The sequence below is a fragment of the Cyrtonyx montezumae genome, unplaced genomic scaffold (genome assembly GCF_038088225.1).
Source record: "Cyrtonyx montezumae isolate F1298 unplaced genomic scaffold, pur_monq_1.0 scaffold_3, whole genome shotgun sequence".
Taxonomy (NCBI): Eukaryota; Metazoa; Chordata; class Aves; order Galliformes; family Odontophoridae; genus Cyrtonyx; species Cyrtonyx montezumae.
The window spans coordinates 46637278-46658472 of record NW_027072034.1 but is presented as its reverse complement, the minus strand read 5'-3'; the positions used below and the strand labels follow the sequence as shown (position 1 = coordinate 46658472).

Sequence of the window (21195 nt, the reverse complement as noted above, 5' to 3'; positions counted from 1 at the left end):
AAAGCCTTGACCCAGTGTGTGCAATGACTTCATAACATCCTGAGCGCTGTCCAGGAAATTCAGTGCTACAGCCAACAGGAGCTTCTATTCATTTTCCCCTGCTAGGTTTTTTTAACAGTTTGGTCCCTGCTTAGACACAGCTGTGCAAACAATCTTTCAGAGTTTGGCCTGACACTATTGAACTCTATCCCAAAACGTCTCTCCCCTCCATTTGCGCATAAGGTGAAGAAGGCTAATTTGGACACGCAGGCTTTCACAGACAAACTTAAATATGCAGATCCTAATGTTTTTAAATATTGCTAATGAAAGAATTGAAAGAGCAGTACTAAGAAAATTAACAGGTTTCAACTTGCATCTAAGACAGTTGGTAGCAGCAGTGCTTCCTAAGTCATCTCAAGAAGGTCTACATCTATTTGGAGGAAAAAAATGCAAGCTGAATCCCCAAACATTTTAAAACAAATATTAGCAGTTAAAGAAAAGCATTAGGAGTGTAACTGTTTAAGAATACTTTGGATGAGAATAGTTTCCTGAATAAAAAAAATACATAATTAAAAAAAAAAAGAAAGTTTTTATCATCTTCTCAGAAAGTACAACATTCATCCCAGATAGAACAGATGAACAGCATCAGTACAAAAGTACTTTTGCAGGACTACTCACTATTGTATTATTTTCACAGATACTGGCAACCCAAAAACATACCACCATCAATAAAGTAACTAAGGACTAACTACATTTCAAATGAATGCTAGAACGACTGCAGTACTTAAACTACAGAAATAAAAAATTCAAAATCAGAAAATCCCAGAGGAACATTCCCAAGGTACATGAAACTTAGCTGTTCTAGTTTTCAAATATGGACCATATATGATTTTAACTTCAAACATGTGAATGTTCTTACAGAAATTAAAAGTAGCTCACTCTGGTGCTCTATATATCTGCAACTTTGCATACCTTCTAGATGGTAAAGCTTTAATTCTACAGGAAAACTACAGTTAGTCATGCCCATTGACCTGTTAGTAGGCTGAGACTAAATAGCTTCATTGATGGTGTAGGGTGAATACCCTGAAAGAACAGTACCAACATAACATAAAGGCAGACAGTAAATTTTTGTACGGCTTATCCAAATGGTATAAAGACAACCAGTAAATTCGGAAAGGCTCACATGTCACTAACAGTCAAGGCTCATCTGGACCACCACAAGGGAGGGACCTCCAGCAAGAGATCCTTCTCCAGTGCTGGTCAGCCCTTAAATGAGGTCTGGGAGAGGTAGAGCCAGACTGCACCCCTTCCAATCACACAGTGCATTGCCTTCACCTGTGCTGCAGCTGACTCAGTGCTCACCTCAGGTGATCAATCAGTGGTTCAGGCTGTGATTCAGCAGTTCCCATACATATGGAAACCTCAGACCTGAGTACGTGCTTTACATTCCTTCTCAAAAATTGATCTAACTACTTTGAAGTACTGTAAAAATATAAAAAGTCAGCACCTGAGGATATTTTTTCCCTTTAAATACAGTATTACCATTGCTATTACTTAGTGCAACATGTATGAACGCGTTCTAAAATAATTCTGAGATTTATACATCCACGAGGCAATGAGGCACATTTTTTTTTTATTTTTATTTTTTCAGTCCATAAATGCTTTAATATTGGCAGAATAACTCAAATTCCATTTTTTTTTTTGTAAATTAAATTTCACAATTTTCCCATGATGTATGTTAAGGAAAAAAAAAAGCCAAAACAGCACAACTGTGAGTGTTTTGAACATGTAATAGCTGGTAATTAAATTTCAAGGAGTTAATCTCTGAATAGAGCTTCAAAATCTAACATGCTGCCCACACAAAATAGCTCTCAAGCCCAAATTCTACAGTGAACTCTCAATAGGCAGGGAATCTACCAGATGTCTCCCTGTGAGGTACTTGTAGTATCTTTAGGTTTCTCAGACCTTCAGACACTTTGCCAAGGACAAATATATTTTTAGGATTCTGCAAGCTGTAAAGCACATATGATCCACCTGCATTTTTCCCCAGTAATTTTTGTTCTGTCAATCCCCCCCAAAATCTATTTAGTGCCAGCAACAATCAACCATTTTAATTTCCATCTTAATCTTCAGTTTTGCCTTACTCACTGCCTACCACAATGGTTACACTTTAGCCAAGCCTGCAGATGCTGTTTTCCCCCTTGCTGTACCAAAGAAACTAAGAATATATTCTCCTGCAAACCCAGTTCTCATCATTCATCATTCTCTAAATGCAAATAGGAAAATTTACTTCATCAACATGCAGGGAAAACATAACAAGGTATTGTTTTTCTTGGCAGTGTTTTCACTGTTATACCTCAAAGAAAATGTCACCTTTCAGCATTTGTAAGAAGCAAAAGGCTGTTTTCCTATATTTCAGTTATTCCCAGGATGTTTTAAAGCAGTGTTCATCCCCTTGGGCCCACTGTTTTTGTCCACAGGTGGCTGAGGCAAGGAGAAAGAGGTATGTCTCTGTTCAGTCCCAACCTCATCACAGCAATTGGGAGCAACAGCCTTCAATAAAGCACAAGGGTTACCTTTTGCTCATCCCTATTTCCCCTATGCTAACCTACAGACACCATTTTCCCCACCTGCGTTTTATAGAGTGGATGTAAGGGGCACCTCACCACACTGCTTCCAGTTGGGAAAGACTTTGATGTGGCCAACCCAGCATGTATCCAAGGAGGAGTTGCAAGAAGCCAAGTCCCTTTTCTTCTTCCTTTCTCCCAACATTTCACCTAAGGCACCTCCACTAAACAGACCTGTCTGCATGTTTTTTGTTAACAAGGCTAGCAGAAATCCCACTGTTTGAATCTATTGTGAAGACTTCCCCCACCTTGGCTTAGATCAGGTCTTTGAGATTTGGAGCAGCAAAGAGAAAGATATGTGTTGACTAGTAAAGTTTTACAGATATTTTCCATTCAAAGTTGCACAAAATCACCATTAAAAATGAGTGTTTGCTTTTGATCTTTTACATAATCTATGCCTTAAGAATATAGTGAAGCAAAAGTTATTTTTGATTAAATGCCCGCTTTGTACAGGGGAATAAATCTGTGTTTAAGAAAAATGTCCTACAATTACAGCCCCAGATGGAATTAGCTATTTTATTGTTATTTGGAACATTTTAAATATCCAGCTGTGCCTAAGGATTTTGAGGAGTTCTGAGGCTGATAAATTTTCCTTACATTTATAATTGAGAGATCTCCTTTCAGTTACTCAGAAGTCTACTCCAAACAGCTTTTTAAATATCTAGCTTGCACTAGGAAGAAAAAGCAATTCAATGAATGTGAGGCTGTTATGGAAACAACATGGTATCACACTAAATGAAAAAGACCTTTAAGAAAATGAGAAATCATTAATTTTACTCCAAATTGAGACTATTCACCTTTGCAGCAAACAGTAAAAATGCCTAAACATTTAGAGGCAGTAAGAGAATCTTCCAGGCTTCTAACTGACATTTAGGATTATCTTATTGCTTCTTTAAGAATTTAAGTATTTAAAAATGTTATTTCATCGGAGACAAAAATATAGCTTGCTTATGTCAGTAATTTAAACACTTAAAATGGAAGCAATCCAAGTAAAACAACTTTTTTTTTTTTTTACTTAATTACTATTATTTAAACAAGCTTTGCACTAGTGACTACTGCTAATAAGAAATGACATGGTTATTAAACATTTCATGTCTCTTAATAGTTAATCTTAAGTGCTAATAAATGTTCAAAATGAGAAAATGTTAGTTGTCACAAAGTTTCTAGCTATACTTTAAAGCAACTCACACACTTGGCTTTCTGGTTTTGTCGGGAGTTGGAACCAGAGCACTGCCAAGCTGGCCATTGAAGCTCCATACGTAGAGCATAAGAGTCACAACAGTCACGAAGGATCTTCCAGGTGCCTCCCTCTGCCTACCCACAGGGGAGTCCTCCTGACCTCCCTCTGCTCTATACAGTCCATGTATGTCTACAATGGCAGCTGCCAACCTATATTAAAAGCACGATATCAGCCCCTTCCTTCTTGCCTTCTACGGATTAACCGACCTGTAAGAGGTTTCTTTGTTAACGGAGAGTTTATCATGCACTTCTTCTGAACCATAGGCTTCTCACATGATGTGCCAGGTAATTTCACCCCTGGTAAGCTCATGAATAATTAATGATGCAGGAATGCATGGGGCTACTGTAAGTGATACCTCTGCCCACAGAGCCAGGATTAACCTGCTGCACATCTGCTAACTTCCCACACAAGGAAATGCACAACCACAGTGCCACAGCCCACAGAAAGAGCCAGAGAGGAGTTCCTATCAAGACAGTGGCAAATGCCTAAGTATTTTTCATCATGTTACTGTCACAAAACAAAGAAAGGGAAATGCTACACAGTGTATTCAATACATTACATTACTTATTTTTTCTTTGTTAGATTGGGTTGGCTTCTTTTGCTGCCAGTCTTGATACTTTAGTATCTTCAAGTCTATTTTTTTGTAAACATAACCAATAAGACTTAGCCTCAAACTGTATGACAATGGTATTTCAAATTTTCATTGAGAACATCATTAAATACTAATTCTGAAAAAAATAAAATCTAGAGCTTACAAGAATTTTAATATTTACAATGCCTTTATAAGAAATTAGTATTCATCAAGGCCCCTTTTGAATTTATTTCAGCACCAACTCACCAAATGATCTATTAACCTTATCTGTAGAGCACTTTAAAAAAATCTCTGCAGTCCTATTATGATCTGGCTTGTAAGTTGCTACTTACTGATTCATATGCACGGTAGCCCCATCTACCTTCCTGATAAGCAGAAAGCAAATCCAGCTCCAATCCACAGTAACAGAATATATCAGTACTTATGTCAGAATACTGATTTTTCTCAGATTCAAGGAGCTTCTGAAACAGATTTTGAGGATACATTTGTTTATTTCTCCTCGGCATAATTTTGTTTTGTAGTGTCTTGCATATCACTGTAACAATGGTAAGTAGTGTGCCAGATCAAAGCAAGCCTATGGTTTGTAGCAGACAGGAGTTTTACACCAAGGGGTTTCCTATTGCTCAAAATCATTTAATCAGAGAATCTTTTTAAAATAAAAGCTTGCAGTACTCCTCTTCCTCAAATATATCCTCTCTCTTTCCATGTACGACAAGCTAGACTACAAGAGCCTACTTTTAGCATAGCATAAGACAACAGGCCTTCATCCAGTTGATTTTCTTCATCAAGGCTCTCACAAAACATCACATTATGAATTACAAACAATCTCTCCCATTCTACATTTGGTCAGGAGAATAACAGTGAAGACTCTCCTTTCGGCTAAGCAAGGGGATGTTGGATCAGGTATTTGGTTTTTATTTTTAGAAGAACTACGTACATAAAAACAGCCTAACTGGCTCAGCAGCAATAAATTCAATAGGAACTTAATTTATTAGATTTTAAGCCAGTAAAAATACTTTTTCTCCTCCTTTTCAGCATGCTACAGAATCTACATCAACATGACTACCAAAGAATTTGTCAAGGAACTGCTTGATGGTTGGGACAAATGGTAACAGCATTGTTAATCTTCAGATCATGCCACAGCTTTTGGCACAAGAAAAAGATAGGAGGAAAAGCAAGCTACACTTGATTCGTTTAAGAGGTTGCTCCATCCTTGCAGCCACTCCTAATTTCCAGCTGGGTGAAGTTCTTCTAACCTCCAGGATTGGGAGAGACAGACTGCATGGCAGTCTTCAAGTCCCGCCTGTACACAGTCAGATCTACGCAGAAGACATCAAAGCACTGCAACAAGGAGACCACTGGAAAAACATACAAGACTTCACATAATTTGAAAGGCATCAAACAACACAAAGTGCTTAAGAAAGCACAGAAAATTCCACCTCCTCACTAAAAAAGGCATTTTTTCTGCCTGGCAGCTTTTAAAGAGTTTGCCAGCAAAGGCATACCATGTCTTGTAATGATTTTTTAATTTAAAAACACACTACCAAGCTTAACACATCAAACTAAATGCCCCTCAACTCATTCTTGCCATAATGCTAAGCCACTTAAACATGAACAAATTGTATATTATGATGCTAAGCAAGATCAAACATGTTTTGTGTATCAATGATTAACAAATCTTTGCATTTTCAAATACATAAAATGCCTTAGTGCCTCATTTTCTAAGTTGTAGAAGTTCAGAATAGTGGTGTACTACAAAACCAGCACCAACAAGAAATGAATCTGTCAAAGAGCAAATGTTTTCTGCCTACCAAACAGGATATATGGAGAGCAATATAATGCAGTGATTTTAATTAGCTAGGAATATAAAGCTGTTACAAGACAAATCTCTTTCATTAAGAAAAGAAGCCAGTCACTTAGAAGTGCTTCTACTTAAAGTAGAGATCACAGAATGCATTTAACCTCCTCTTCCCCCTGTAACAAGGAGGACCCAGAGGACGTGCAGTACCAGTGGGTGGTGAGCAGCCTCTTTATCTGCTGCTGAAACACTGCTGAAGCCAAAGCGATCCAAACAATGCAGAGGGTGCAGCAGCACATGGGAAAAGATTTGGTGGTATAATTTAACATTTTCTGTGATTCTATTAAGACAGGCAAAATAACAGCTTCTTACAAAAGGATTCTTAAGGCCTTCCAGTAACAAATACTTAAGTTTTGGGTGTTAACCAAAAATGGTGCGTCTAATACCATTGTACCTGTAGAAGTATGCTGCTACTTACTATAATAGCTACTTAATTTCAGCAGCAGGTAATAGAGGATATGGTTGCTTTGTAAGCATCCCCAAACTACTGAATAGATATCCTTTTCCTCATTACTTGTTTGGCTTTGTTTTTTCTTTTATTAATCTAAGTGAAATATTTGGTCATTAGTAAAGAAAATTTCTCAGGGTTACATCTCATACAATATCTCCCAAATAAAAAAAATAATACATATGATTTTAATAATTTTATGAATATAACATATAAAATGATAAAAACTGTAACATAAAGCAAAAAATTATTGAGAATATGTGTGCACAGTACCCTTTTTCTTCTCCCCACTTAAATTACCCCACTTTCCTTCATCATACACGTGTACTCTGATTACTTTTACCCCTTTCTGCCTTGGCTGGGCTACAGATGCATCCACAAAGAAGGGCTATGACAGCTTCCCTTCTCCCACAAGGCCCTGAGGACTCATCAGAAACACAGAAAGACAACCCCCCCGCACAGATCACTAGCCGAGGTTACTCTGCCTTGAGCCACGGAAAGACACACTTGAAAGGCAGAAATTAGATGCCTAAATTGAAGACTGCAGTCATTAAAAAAAAATGTTCTTAATCTTTTAGGGTGTGATTACACTGAGTTTTGGCAAATTAAATTAGCAAGAAGACAGACTCATTCTTGGCTCCAGGTCCTGTAACTGCTAATGCCACCCTTGATTGTAGCCTGGACTTGACACCCCACACCAGCTGGGATGCTCACATGTAATAGTGCTCAAGATATTTAGGAGCACAGGGAAACATATGCTCCACACTCTTGTTCTCGGAAATACTAAACCATTCTGGATATAATGAACAACAAAATATAGAGTCCCAAAAGTGAAGCTAGGAACCCAATCTTCCCCCTTGCAGTTAAACAGGGACTTGCTGGACTGCAGTTTCTTTTATTAAAGTGCTTTTGGAAACTAAGATTACAAGATACTGTATGAATGTCAAATTGTTCCCTTTTAGTTCAAAACAAGTCATGGTTGTGGGATGGGAAATTGTGGTTTCTCAAGAGACAAACATCCCTTTTTGCTTGTTTCATTAAACTGGCAAAAGAAAATTTAATTCAAATTAAGGAAACTCATATTCAAACAGATCAATTGGAGAAGAACAATTGATATTTATGTGCTGTTGCCACTTTGTGCTCATTACAAGGTCTAATATTTTGCAAGACATTCTTTTAAACCTTACTAAGCTTATTATTTCCTATCTCTCGACAAGCATGACTTCATTTCAAGAGCTGGCACACATGCCATTGTGAGAATCTAATCTTTAATAACATATCCTATTTACATATGCACACTTAATACCAAAAACAAAAGCCAAAATTCAAAGCGAAAGCAAAAAAACCAAAAAACAAAAAAAAAAACCAAACAAAAAAACCCATTCACTTGACTAAACAAAGCAATTGGATTAGATGCACAGAGCAAACTTAAATAAAGTCACATATATCACAGCAAAAACATCATTAAGGGAAGGAAGAAAAATGGTAAAAACAAAACAAAACAAAAAAACATACAGCTTTTGTGGCTGGCCTTATCTGACCCCTCTGAAATCCTAGCTCATTTACTTCCCATCTGCCACATGATGACAACTTTATAGGGAGCATTTAAGAACTCATCAAAAGTTCATTCAAGTCAATTGTTCTGATGGTGTTTGTTTACATGAAAGAAGCATGTATTCAACAAGGGGATCCACATGTATTTATTTTCCTCAACAAAAATTAAAAAAATGGTGAACTCAAAATTAAATAATTGCTTAATGCTGAAATATCTTATGACACTAAAAGGTTCTTTACATCTATTTACTCATTTTTATGATTACTCTTATCTGGAAACCATTTTTTATTCCTAGAAAATACAGTTTATGTAATTTTATGTTATTTGAGCCCAAATACTTCGAGCTACAAATGGTGAACTGCCTTAATCTCAAAGATTCTATAAAAAAGAAAGATTTGTATTTTTAGAAGCATTTTTTATCATTTTTAACTTAATCCTGACACATTAATATTTCCCTTCAGAGATCACGTTCTCATTTCAATTTTTTCTATTTTTCTTGATGTCAGTTCTGATTTTGTAAGATTTATCAGTACAGAAATCTGCAAGAAAAAGCTTCAAGTATTTTAGAACAATGAAAAGAGAGTAAAGACTAAACAGTTAATGTTTTAATTCTTATGATAAGTAGAGCTGTCTATTTGTAAGTCAATTACCTTTAAAAGTAGACCACATTACTGAACATATACATAGTGAAGAAAGCTAATGAAGCAACAAGACAACATTTCTAATTGCTATTTCATTCCACCTGTTTTAATTTAATTTTAATTCCACTTGAATTAATATCACATATATGCAATTGAAGAGCTATTTAAATGTCCATTTTTCCTTTGGATTTACATGACCACAGCCTGCAATATACTATCAACTGAAAAACAAAACAAAAACAAAAAAACACAATTGCCAGAGGTAAGTTCTTTATTTATTTATTCTATTTTTATTTTCCCCCTCATAAGAAGAGTATCTGGGCAGCCATCTTTGTATTCTGATTTACCTTCTTTTCAGTTAGAAGAAAAGTGTTCAGTTGTTCTGTTTTGCTTGTTTGTTTTTTAGGTACCTCCATTCACTGAAGTTACATTTTCAGTTTCTGTTACAAACAGAACTCATTTCACTTCAAATGGAAGTTTGAGCTGATCTGCATATACAAAAATCATTCAGGACACAATATTTTGCAAACTCAAGTCCTTGTTCCACTATTCCTTGCATTAAAATACCCTGGCTGCCACCTAGACCGCACCTTGATTCAGAAAGCAGCATGTCAGGAACACAGAAAAAATCCCATGATCTGATAACAGTACCAGAGTTGGTAACTAATTGTCCAGTCTGTTCAGGTTTACTCACTCATATCTCATTAGCACTTGTTACTTCCAGTTCACAATTGAGTAGTTCATTGTGGCTGAGAAGGAGTGAAGGACAATGCAAAGGATGAAGGAGATAAAGTAAATGATGTCAAAATAAATGACTGAAAAGAGTTTTATCAATCAAAAGAGAACAGTTTAAAAAATAATAATCAGTGAGTTCCATTTAAACTATGAAAACTTTCAGGAACTAACTTTACCTTTAGCCTTCCACAACAAATTTCATCTTTTATTCTAGTTAATACTGTATAATACACAGAGTATATTTTTGAAGGGAAAGTGATTCTTTGCCTTGCACCAAGTGTTTTGTTTTTCACAAGACATTGGGTGGCTAAGCTGAAAGACCATTTTAAATGACCGATAGTAAGTACTTCAACATTAGCTTTGCCATGAAACTCGAACTGTCTTTTTGAAGCCAACATAGTGACCAGGACAGCAAATCCATTACTTAAAAAGAAAAAAAAATAAATAAAAAGCACTAAGGAAACATGCTAATTGGGAACACAGAAGTCTCAAGACTGCATGTGCAACACTGTATTTTCTTAAGTTGCTAAGGATAGCTTTGTAACTCGCACAGGCATTCGAATGTGCTATGCTAATAATGTCATTTGCTAAAGCCAACATTCAAAACAATGTTTTAAGTAAATAGTCCTGTTTGGAAAAAAAAAGTGCTGTCAAGTAAATAGTCCTGTTTGGAAAAAAAAAAAAAAAAGTGGTTTTTTTTTTTCCTCTCTTACAGAATGCTGTCTTACAGCTAACTCTGTTTTTCTGATGATAAACAGTGCCCCTTCAGATTGACACTTTTATGGAAATTTCTTACGTGCAGTGATTACGATTCCAGGCCCAACCTCTCTCAAATCCACACACAGAGCATGACAAATTGTTAACACTACACTGTGTTCTTGGACTCAATTATCAGAGCTCCAGAAATAAGCTTTTGACCACAGACTGCATTAAACAGCTAAGATCCATACAGTTTAAAACATACAATGAAATAAAGGCTTAAGTAATGAAAATTACGTTTAATTTAAAAGCCCTATACCCAGCAACAAAGTTACTGACCACAGATATTTTCAAGAGGACTTACAGGACTCAACACTATACTACAAGACATAAGGGGAAATTTAAGAAACAATAAGCCTCCACAGGTTAAACTAACAGGGAGACCACAATACTTGAAAAAAGGCAATAAACACCTTTCTGAAAAGCAGTAATGACCACTTCATCACAGTGCAATTACAGAAGGTTTTAGAAACAAGTACAAGCAGACCGCAAAAACGAAAATAACACCCTAACAGGCTTGCTTGTTTAAGATTAGGTTGGCTCTAGTAAAACAAAGCCTACCAAAAAGAGTCATGCCTGATCTGTAATGAGAAATAGAGACAAAGAGATCATGGTTGTGTCTGTGACTATAAAGGAATTGTAAACAAGTCAGCTAGAAGTCAGACAGTGCTGTATGTTCAGTTAGTGTGGTTTTTGTTTTTGCTTTTTTTCTAATATTTCATTCTATAATTCATTGACACTTAAATTAGACAGTGACAAAAATAAAACCTTGTTTGATTGCTTTTAAAAGGCTTATTACACAAGCAGGACAAGTATATATTCACAACAGTCAATTGTATTCGACGTATGTCAGGTTTTCTGAGAAAAACTTCTACATCACTTTCAGACCCATCCACCAAAGTTTCTTGAAAAGATAAAAGAAAACAAGGACAAGAATGCCACTGAGCCTTGCAAATCTTAGAAAACCTAGTCAAATGTCAGCTGTGTGAAAGCACCCAGCAAAACTACAAAGCATTTAATGAGGTAAAGAAGGCACACATCAGTCATGAATATCAATGAGAGGAATTCAGTTACAAAGATTTTAATAATTAAAATGGAATTTCATTAGGGCACTAGGCTTCCCCACTATAATGAACAATGCCAGCAGGCCTTCAGCAACCACACCTGGTCAAGACTTCAGGTTCAGATCTCACTAAAAAGACTAAACACCCTTGGCATCCCCAGGAATGGTTTCAGTGTTGACTCAGAGGAATAAACGTCATAAAGTGAATTAGTCATCACAGAAATGTCCCACCTATATTTACCTGGCCTCATTGTGCAGAGGAAGATTTTCTTCGCCTTTCTACTGACTTGAAGATTATCAGGAGTGAAGGGAAAAAGAAGGGAGGCCAGTGAAGAAGTGTATATTTAAAATGGGTCATTTATAGCTGTAGCTATTGGCAACTGGTGGATCTAGTCAAACTAAAAATAAATTCTATAATGTTTTTTGTTAAACTCCTATAAAGCCAACAACCATCCCCTGTGAGAGTTAGGAGTTTTCTAGAGGTGACCTAGACTCTATGGCTGGACATCCTTGGCTATGCCCATCCTGCTCCATAGAATCAAGCCAAGGAAGAGGTGCCAGCAGCAAACTTGCTCATACATACCTTTAGCTCCCACCCCAACATTCCTACAGATCATTTTCACCAGTGCACACAGCATGATTTTGCCCCACCAGAGGTACTAGTCCAAGTGGCAAAGGCATGAACTGGTCAGCACCACCCAGCATCTTTTTTGTTTGCTTTGTTTGTTTTTAAGATGTTTTCTAGAATTGATTAGAACCTGTCAGCTCGATATTTCGAATTCTATGGAAATGGCTCACATGTTTGCACAGTTCAGCCAGATCTTCGCTGAAGACCTAGACAGCAGATACTCCAATATTTTCCATTTTGGATTTACCTGATGAAAATAGAGGGACCTCATGTGTTAAGAGTCCAGACACCAGTAAAGCCCTAGTAGTGGAATCTCCACTGCATTAGCAGTCTGAAATTCAGCATTAGTAAGAGGAAGACCTTGTTACATTCAGAACAATGTGTGTTTGAAGGTGATGAGAAACTTAAACCATTTATTTTTAAAAAGTACTTGAACCTTTAATTTAAAGACTCACATTAACTCTCATGGGTTTTTTTCTGCTCTCTTCTTCACAACATAAGAGGTATAATACAAAAACAGCACTTTGTATCCTACTGTATTAAAATAATACACTTCAATTGAATATAGCTTAATTACGGCTTAACTCTAGTACACTCATATATTAATTAACAGTTTACTTGGAAATTCCTACCATATGGCACTGTAGCAGATGTTCATCATGTAAGACCAAACACTTTGAAATTACTGTTCTAGACACTTCATCTGAAGTACCAAGTGCCCTAAATTTCTACCTAAAAAAAAAAAAAAAAAAGTTGATAAACAGGAAATGCCAAATACCTCACAAGCTCATGCCCACTATTATTTTCTCAAAGATGATATTATTTGGTAGATAAGTAGAACAAGATCCCAGTATTTTAAAATGACTTGATGTAGACATTGCTTAATTCCTTCTGCATTAAGAGAGATCCCTGCACTGGAAACCTCAAGAAAAATTAAAAAATTAATTAATTTTAAAAATACCTTAATTCACCGGACATCTCTTAATTCCCATATAAGGTGAGGGAGGAATGTATCTATGAACGACATTCATCTCAGGCAAGCACATATTGGTGGATCTGTGTCTGCCAGCACTTCATCCCTTACTTGCAGGAACATTGTTGGAAACAGAAGATGCTTGCTTCAGGACAGTCAACTATTTTAAATTCAAAAATGAGTGTTTTGCTAGATCCAACTATTCCACAAGTTGAAATTAAATACCCTGCACTGTGTTGCAAGATATACATGGTAGTTGCTATAAAATGGGCCTAATAATAGCCCTCCCAATTTTTTCTTCTTAAAAAATACAACTGATCTCTCCCCCCATACATTAAGAATAAAATAAAAAAGTAGATATATTTATGTATTTGAAAAGCTGAAAGACAAAAATGAAGAAAACATTATTCATTGTTCCATGACAGAGACCTTCCAGAACTAAAATTTTTCAGTAAGGTATGTGGGAATCCTTATTCAACAGCATTTGTCTTGATTACTGCTCAGCTTCTAAACTGGAAGTTTAAATTACTTAAGTATAAGAGTAGTACAACTTTGTTTTATTTAGATCTAGAAATCTAAAGTTATTTTGCTATGGGTAGGTGTATGTTATGGAAGATCACCAGTACAGTTATCCTATGATTTCATTAGGAGATTCTGAAAAACCTGTTGAAAAAGGAACAGCAGACACACAGAATAAGAGCCCAAGGAACTGGTTTCCTCTTCCTCCTAGCTGCATACATCTGAACGCTAGCCTACCAATGGCGAAAAGATCCTTGTTCTATTCTCCTGGAAATCGGTAACAAATACTACTATTTGACCCTGAGAAATGCATTACAATCAAGTGCTGCAGTAACTTACTGAGATTAAACAGTTAGCTGCCCTTCTGAGGATCAGACAGGAAAGCTAGACCATTTGCCAATTTGATTTTAGAAAACTAAACTACCTCTTTTATTATTATTGGAGCACTAGAAGACAACTACTTGCAATGATTCTAATAATACAAATGTATATATATTTCAAAACTCTCATCTGAGAAATGATCTGGTTTATATCACTTCCTTGCAAAACTATTGACAATCGTTAACAAATTGCTTGGTTTAATACTACAGTGTGCAAATGAATCTGAATAAGATCAGAATATAGAACTTCAATGAACTTTTCAAAAAAAACCAACAAAAACACTTGAGAAAACATATTGCGAGGCCATGTTTAAACTAACAGATGTTTCAGAAACAGAACAATATGTTCAAACAAAATAAAGGTGTAAAGGGGCAGTGTTGAAAGAGCTTCCCAGCTCGCACATCGATTTTAGCAGAGTGAGATCACCTGATCTAGGAAAGCTAGCTCCCAAAAAACATTAATTTAGAAATGAATGTTCACTGTATGCTTAAAATTTGACTGTATGAACTATTTGCAGAGTGGCTGCTTATGTAACATTGCCTTTGCTATGGAAACACCAGGACTGTCAGGCATTGTTACACAGGAGTTTCAGTTTTATTTTCTGGTGATAAATGATGGCAGGAGAGGTTTTCTAATCACAGATATGCTCTAAAACATATCACTGTGAAGAATGTGATGGCCACTGATGCTATTAAAATTCCTAATGTCATAAGGGCAAGCAAAAAGTAAGAGATTCACTGAGAAATACAATCAAGTAAAAGAGATCTTTCAGTGGTGCTTTCACTGCAGTTTTAAAACAAGAGCCCTTAAAACTGAAGTTTGGAATTGCAGAATTTGACTCACAATGGGGTCAACCAGTCTTCACACAAACACCCCTCTCCCCCTTTCAGCAAGGCTCCAAATTACTCTTACTGAAATTACTATTCTTATAAATAAAGAAAAAACCTTTAAATTAGGAAGCTCAGGATTTCATCATAATTATGCTCCAACTATGTTACCACTTTGTCTTTTTCTACAGCTTTTCCACGGACTTTCTTGCTAGACATTACCGTAAAACTCACAGCTACATTTATTAGCATCGCTTCAGAGCTCATGGAGAACTGTATGTACTCTCTGATACTGCAGAATTTTGACTTGCTTTTCTTGGAAGAGAAAAAAACATGCTGTTTTAATGCTGACAAAATGTTAAACACCTGACCTATTCTACATATGGTGATACACAATGACTCTTCAAGTTGATGACTCTTCTGCAGCTCATCTGTCATCCACCACAACCCTCACAACAAATTAGAGTTTTGGAATGTAAGTATTTTTCATACTCTTAGATTTCCAGCTTTTGTTTCTCTGAGAACATTCAGCAATGCACATATTATTTCTAATACATTTGTTAAAGATGCCTTCAAAAACAATAATATATCTTTAACTCAACACATCAATGGAATCTGAAAAGGAGGATCAAATTGAAAGCTCAAAATGAGGGCGTATACCATACATGCTAACACACCTCCTCTTTACCATGAGATAAATGTTCACAGACCTCAGTGGTACCATAGTCCATACTACACTTCAGAAAAAGCTGTCTCATAACCTCTGTCCATAATAATCTTCTTTAGAGGAAGCCATGGCAAAAATGAACTTCTCAATAAGGTATGATAGCAACTCTGGATATAGTGGTCACTCTTATTGCTTATAAAGTCTAAATCACAGTGCTCTGAAAGGAAAGATGCCTACACTGATGAGGGTCACAGTTTAGAGACTGTAGCACAACCTGGATATTGCCACAGAAGTCTTAAGGCTTGGCACATGCGGGAATCTGAGTAAAAGGGTCCCCAGAGCAAGATTTTAATTATTATTAAGTGTTAGAGTCTTGGTTTCAGATCATTTCCACAAACCCTTGCATTTTCTTGTAGCACAAGTAGTTCTCATTACACCTACTGGTTCACAGTTGTCAGCAGCCCATGCTGACTTTGTGCAAACTCACTGCTGAAAATGAATGTGAATCTCTGTACATGAAGAGCAGAGAGAAACTCAGTTCTTAAATCCATGTATCAGTAACTCATCCAAAGGAAGAACTTTTGCACCCTGCTTTCTTCTTGTTAGCACATTCATGTTAGACTCTCTTCCCCCAGTCCTTCTAAATATTCACATCCATCTAAACGCTCTTACAGTACACTTTATGTAGGTGAAAAGACCACGTTCCTTAGCTTTAAAAGCCTTTAGAGAGTCTCCATGACTCAAATTTCAGCTTCTTCAGTACAGCTACCATTACAACAGTTTAAGCTTCATGAGCTTAGTACAAGCTCCATAAGCTGTCATTTACAAAAATAATAAATATTTAAGCTTTTTTAGATAAGGTAATTTCAATTTTTCCAGGTGGATTGCCTTTTTGAACACACTGTGCCGCTACAAAATTGGTGTTGAACTAAAACTAGAATACTGCTAAAAGCAGCAAGCTCTTATCAAAATACAACCATTAGAAATAATCTTGAACAAAAGAAGGAAAATTACAAGACCCAGTGAAAAACCTCCTGGTGGCTGGGAAGTAATTGAGCGCCTTGTCTTTGAGTTTGCTCAGAGCCTTAGCAATCTAAAGCACATCTGACAAGCTCCCTTCACAACTCAGTGAAAGCCATGACGTTCAATGGCACCCGCCCATGCAACATGCCAACGTCTTGCAATGCTGGAGTGGAATTCACATATGTCCTCAAAAGGAGAGGCAGAGGAGTTGATTGACACAGTTTCAGCTCACTGATCCATGCAGGGCCTTTAAAATTAGTACTAAATATAAGAAAAGTGAAATAATGCAGTTTGAATCAATTTAAATATTCATCTTATCCTCCACATCCAATATGCCATTCTGTGGGAGAGATGAGCTAATCCATCTGCTCTTTTTCCAGCTCCGTGACAGTCAATTCAGTGTCGGTGAGTTCACTTCAAAACAGACAAGAACTCATCTGCTGACACAACCTCCCTTTGTTTTCCCATTTTCATCTGTAAAGCATGAATTGGTTAACACCAACTGGTTCACACACTTGGATCCACAACATCTTAGTCTACACATTTTTATAAGGCAAAATTTAGACAGTAGTTTATTTGCATGCATAACCAGTTCCATGTCCAACTTCACCTTATGAGCAGCTCTATAGCCCGAAGAGCACTAAGGGCTTCATAGACCTACTATGGATGCTGTTAAGAAATTAAAAACTGAGAGCACATTGGGGAGGCTGCATTAATTTGGTGAACACCCACTGCCGTGAGCCCAGTCCCCATCCAGCCATCTGGCCAAGAGTCAGCAGTTTTATGTAACGCTTCAGGGCTGGAATACTTTGCCTGTCTTCGTTTTTCACATCCTTAATACTAGGCCCAGTGCTTTATCACTGCTCTGAACAAAATGCCACTGATGTCATGGCACTTTTGCCTAAATAAAGAATTCCAGACAGGGAATGTATTGCAAATGTTCAGGTCATACCAGCAAGACCATCACAGAAACACTGAGAGCAATAAAATCCAAAGTGTTTCATTTCCCCTTGCTTTCAGATAACTGTAAACAATGTTAAACAGTAGGATTTTCCTTTTGGAGGAAAGATCGTGCTTTGAACATTGAAATCTGTTTTGAAGAACGCTCTTTTACAGAGCTGCTTTTAGCAGGCATATTACATAACGGGGCACTTATTTAAAGAAAGAGGTTAAAACCAAGTTCAACATTTTTAATTCTGTAAAATAACCCCAGTAACTCAGTGCAATATTCTCATGTCTTGGAGCTGAAGGTAATTTCTGCAGACCGGAATTAACTGCCATTAATCACCCCAAGATTCTCATGAGAAAGTTGTGTTCATCCACATTTTAGGCATTTACCTGACCCTGAGGTACCTCTTCAAACAACAAACACAAATAAGTTACTTTTGTGACCATATGTCTTGAAGACTACATGCTTAAAGCAGCTGAAGAAACTATTTTCACCTGGATTTCAGCAATCGTCTTCATAAGTCAGGAAAACAAAGTTGCTGCAGCCCTTTGCCACTTCTATCCTCCCAGCTTTGCCAGACAGTGACCTGCACACAGCTGCCGGTCCTACTCGTTTCTACATCTGAAACTACCTCGGGTACGTGGGTGGATTCCCTCACACAGCTCTTGCCAAAGGCAGGTGAGTTACCCCTGAGCACATCCTTCTAGTTGAAGTGTCATCTGCCTTCAGAATACAAAACGAAGAAGTGGAAGCTTGACGCAACAAGGTTTGTTTGCTCAGTAAAAAATGGAAGTACTTCAGAGAAACAAACAGGCATTTGCAAACATTTGAAAGCAAGCTTTATAATCCAAACAGTAAGTGTGATTGCAGTAACTTTTTTCCCCAAGCAGACTATGGCTCCAAGTGTTGTTTCCAGGCTTCTGATTCCAAACCTCCCTCCAGCTGCACTATTTTCAATATTGTATTTCATGTAGTCAGCCTGTTGGTTTTAAATAACCAATTCTATACTGGAGCAATATAGACACAGAGCGTGGCATGCGCTTCACCTGTCACTTACAAGAAGCATTTGATGCATTACAATTTCAAGAAATTCTCCCCCTGCTCCCTCCCTCTTCTCCCCCTCCCCAATTTTCAGCACACAAGAGAGGTATCTCAGATACTGCTTGGAAGAAAAAAAACAATACAATCTTTTTTAGAAGTAAAAAATGTTGCAAGCCAAACGACGGCAATGAAACATTCTGGAGTTAAAAGGGGCTTGCATTTAGTGCTGCTCATCTGCAGCTCCTACAAGTTGGTAGTAACGTTTTCTAATTCCTTAGACTATGAAGTATTAAATTATTCAGTTTTTTTAATTCTATGGACTGTAAAAAAAAAAAACAAAAAACGATGTATGTTACTGACCATAATTATAACTCAACAGCTATAAACGCCAGTGTGGAGAACATATGCTATATGCCTGAAATTTTAAGGATGATGAAACTGTCACATTAGTAGCATGCAGAACGCTATAAGGAACTCCCACAATGTAGCAGTTGTTCAAAAGTTGTACCCATCCGGTCATTCTATCTTTATAAAAAGAGACATAATATCAGAGGGTGATTTATTCAAAACACAGCTGCAGGCTAAGTTAAAGGTAAAAAGGAAAGGGATAAAAAAAAAAAAACACTTAAAATCGGAGTCTTAAAGCCAAGCCAACATATGAAGAATAAGAGAGAAGCCTTTCCAGAAAGTCCAAGTTTTATTCTCAATAGAGTTTATTCGGGGGAAAAGAGAGCAGACGACAGGTGAAGGAGCAGGAAGAGGCAGAGGAGCCGCTCAAATAAATGGCAGCCCAACAAATGGCCGTGCATCACACCCGGCTTAACACCATCGGCGAGTCCCCCTGTACCGACCCGGAGGGCTGCTCGCAGCCGGGGGCGAGGCTTGGGCTGAGGGATGCTCGAATGGCTGTGGCCGCTCCCCGGTCGGGCATCGCTGGCAGCCGCCAGGCAGGTATCGGGATGCCCTCCCCACGGGTCTAACTTTTATTTCGGGAGCCCGCTGGGAGCATCCTGCCGCGCCCCATGCCCGATGTTCCCCCGGGCACGGCCCACTCGACCCTCCGGTGCTGCTGCCATCGGGGATCGCCGGCCGCTCCCATTCCCGCACCCCGAGGCGGCCCGGTGTCCACTCAGGCTGCAAGGACCCAACAGCCGCTCCCCATCTTCCCCAGAACCACAGGCGGGGAGCACCTGCGAGGATGCGGACTGGCATGAAGGGGGGGGGGTACGCGTGGCGCGCCGCTCACCTTTCATCCAGTCGACGACCTGGCTCGGCGACCACTTACTGACGGGCTCCATAATGAGGGCCATGGGAGCTCGGCGACGCGGGGCTCGAGCGGCCGCCGCACTCCGGGTGAGGGGCGAGGCCGTGCGCAGCGTCGGGAGCGTTCTGCCCTGAGCCGGGGCCGCTCCTCTACCCGAAGGAGGCAAAATCCCCGCTAAAGCCCCGCTTGCCTCCGCTCCGCTCCGCTCCGCTCGCCCGCCGCCTCTGTTCCTCTCTAGGGATTTCAGTTCATGTTGCCGGCTCGGCGGCAGGGGGAGGAGAAGGAGGAGGAGGAGGAGGAGGAAAAAGGAGGAGGAGGCGGTGGCACGCTCCGATGCTTCCCGCCCCCGCGGCCCCGCGGGCGGCTCCCGGCCCAGGCGAGCGGCTCTGCTGCCGGGCAGTGGAGCGAAGAGTGGCGGGGCTGCGGCTGCGTCCGCCGGCTCTCCGCGGCTGCGGTTCCCGTGCGCGGGGTCTTTTTCTCCTGGCGGAAATGACGAGGCGGCTCCCGTCACCCGAAAATATCTCCCAGAGCGATGGGAAGCGGCACCTGAAGGCCGCCCGGGGCGGGTTGAGGCTGGGATGAGTCGCTAGGTGCGGGGGGACGAGCACCTGCTGCTGCCCGGCGAGAGGGGAGCGCAGCTAGGGGGACCGCGCTGCTGTTCGGTTGGGTTTTCTGTGTGTTTTTTTTGTTTTTGGTTTTTGTTTTTTTTTTCTCCTTTGAGAAAGCATTTCTGCGTGGGTGGTAAAGGCTGATTTCTTTTTTTTTTCTTCCTTCATTTTTTTTTTCTTTTTTTTCCTCTCTGACGAAAGCCAGGCTGTTAAACGCCGGTGATGGATGGCAGTTTTTAACCTCTGGCTGTAGGAATCCCTCACAGTGCAGAGGGATTCCTCCTAGGATGGCCGAGTGTTTCTCCATCACCATTTCTAGTAGCATCTGTCCTCCCAGGGCTCCAGGATAAGCATAAATACCACCGAGAAGTATTTGCCTGCTTTTGAGCTGGCTGGAGCAGATTTTTGCCTACATTTGCATCCCCTCTGCTCCTCCTGCCAAGCCTGAGGCAATGACCGTCAAAATGTTCCCTCTGATGGCTGCAGAATGCCAGCTGCAGACTCTGACATTTAATATCTGTACATTAGGAAAAGAGAGGATTCCCCTCAGCCCCAAAGCAGCAATGATAAAGGCATCCCTTTGCATAGCATGGCCAGTGACACAAGCACTCTCATTTCATTACATGGGACTGAAGTTCTGGCAATGAGTTACTCCCTGGAGACCCAGGTTGCCCAGATGGGTGATAGATGACCCTCGAGGTCAGGCTGGGCAGGACTCTGAGCACCCTGATGGAGCTGTAGGTGTCCCTGTTCACTGCAGGGAGGTTGGACTAGGTGGCCTTCAAGGGTCCCTTCCAACTCAAACAGTTCTGTGATTC

General features: G+C 39.1%; 1 protein-coding gene across 3 annotated transcripts in view; it reads right to left on the bottom strand.

Moving 5' to 3' along the window:
• CNKSR2 (connector enhancer of kinase suppressor of Ras 2) overlaps positions 1-20463 on the bottom strand; it is a 204006-nt gene extending 183543 nt beyond the window's left edge. For all 3 annotated transcript variants that reach the window (XM_065741460.1, XM_065741461.1, XM_065741462.1), the window contains exon 1: positions 19752-20463. In XM_065741460.1, coding sequence (XP_065597532.1) covers positions 19752-19815 — 64 coding nt within the window. In that variant the 5' untranslated portion in view covers positions 19816-20463. The remainder of the gene's footprint in view (positions 1-19751) is intronic.
• Between the last annotated feature and the right edge of the window lie 732 nt (positions 20464-21195).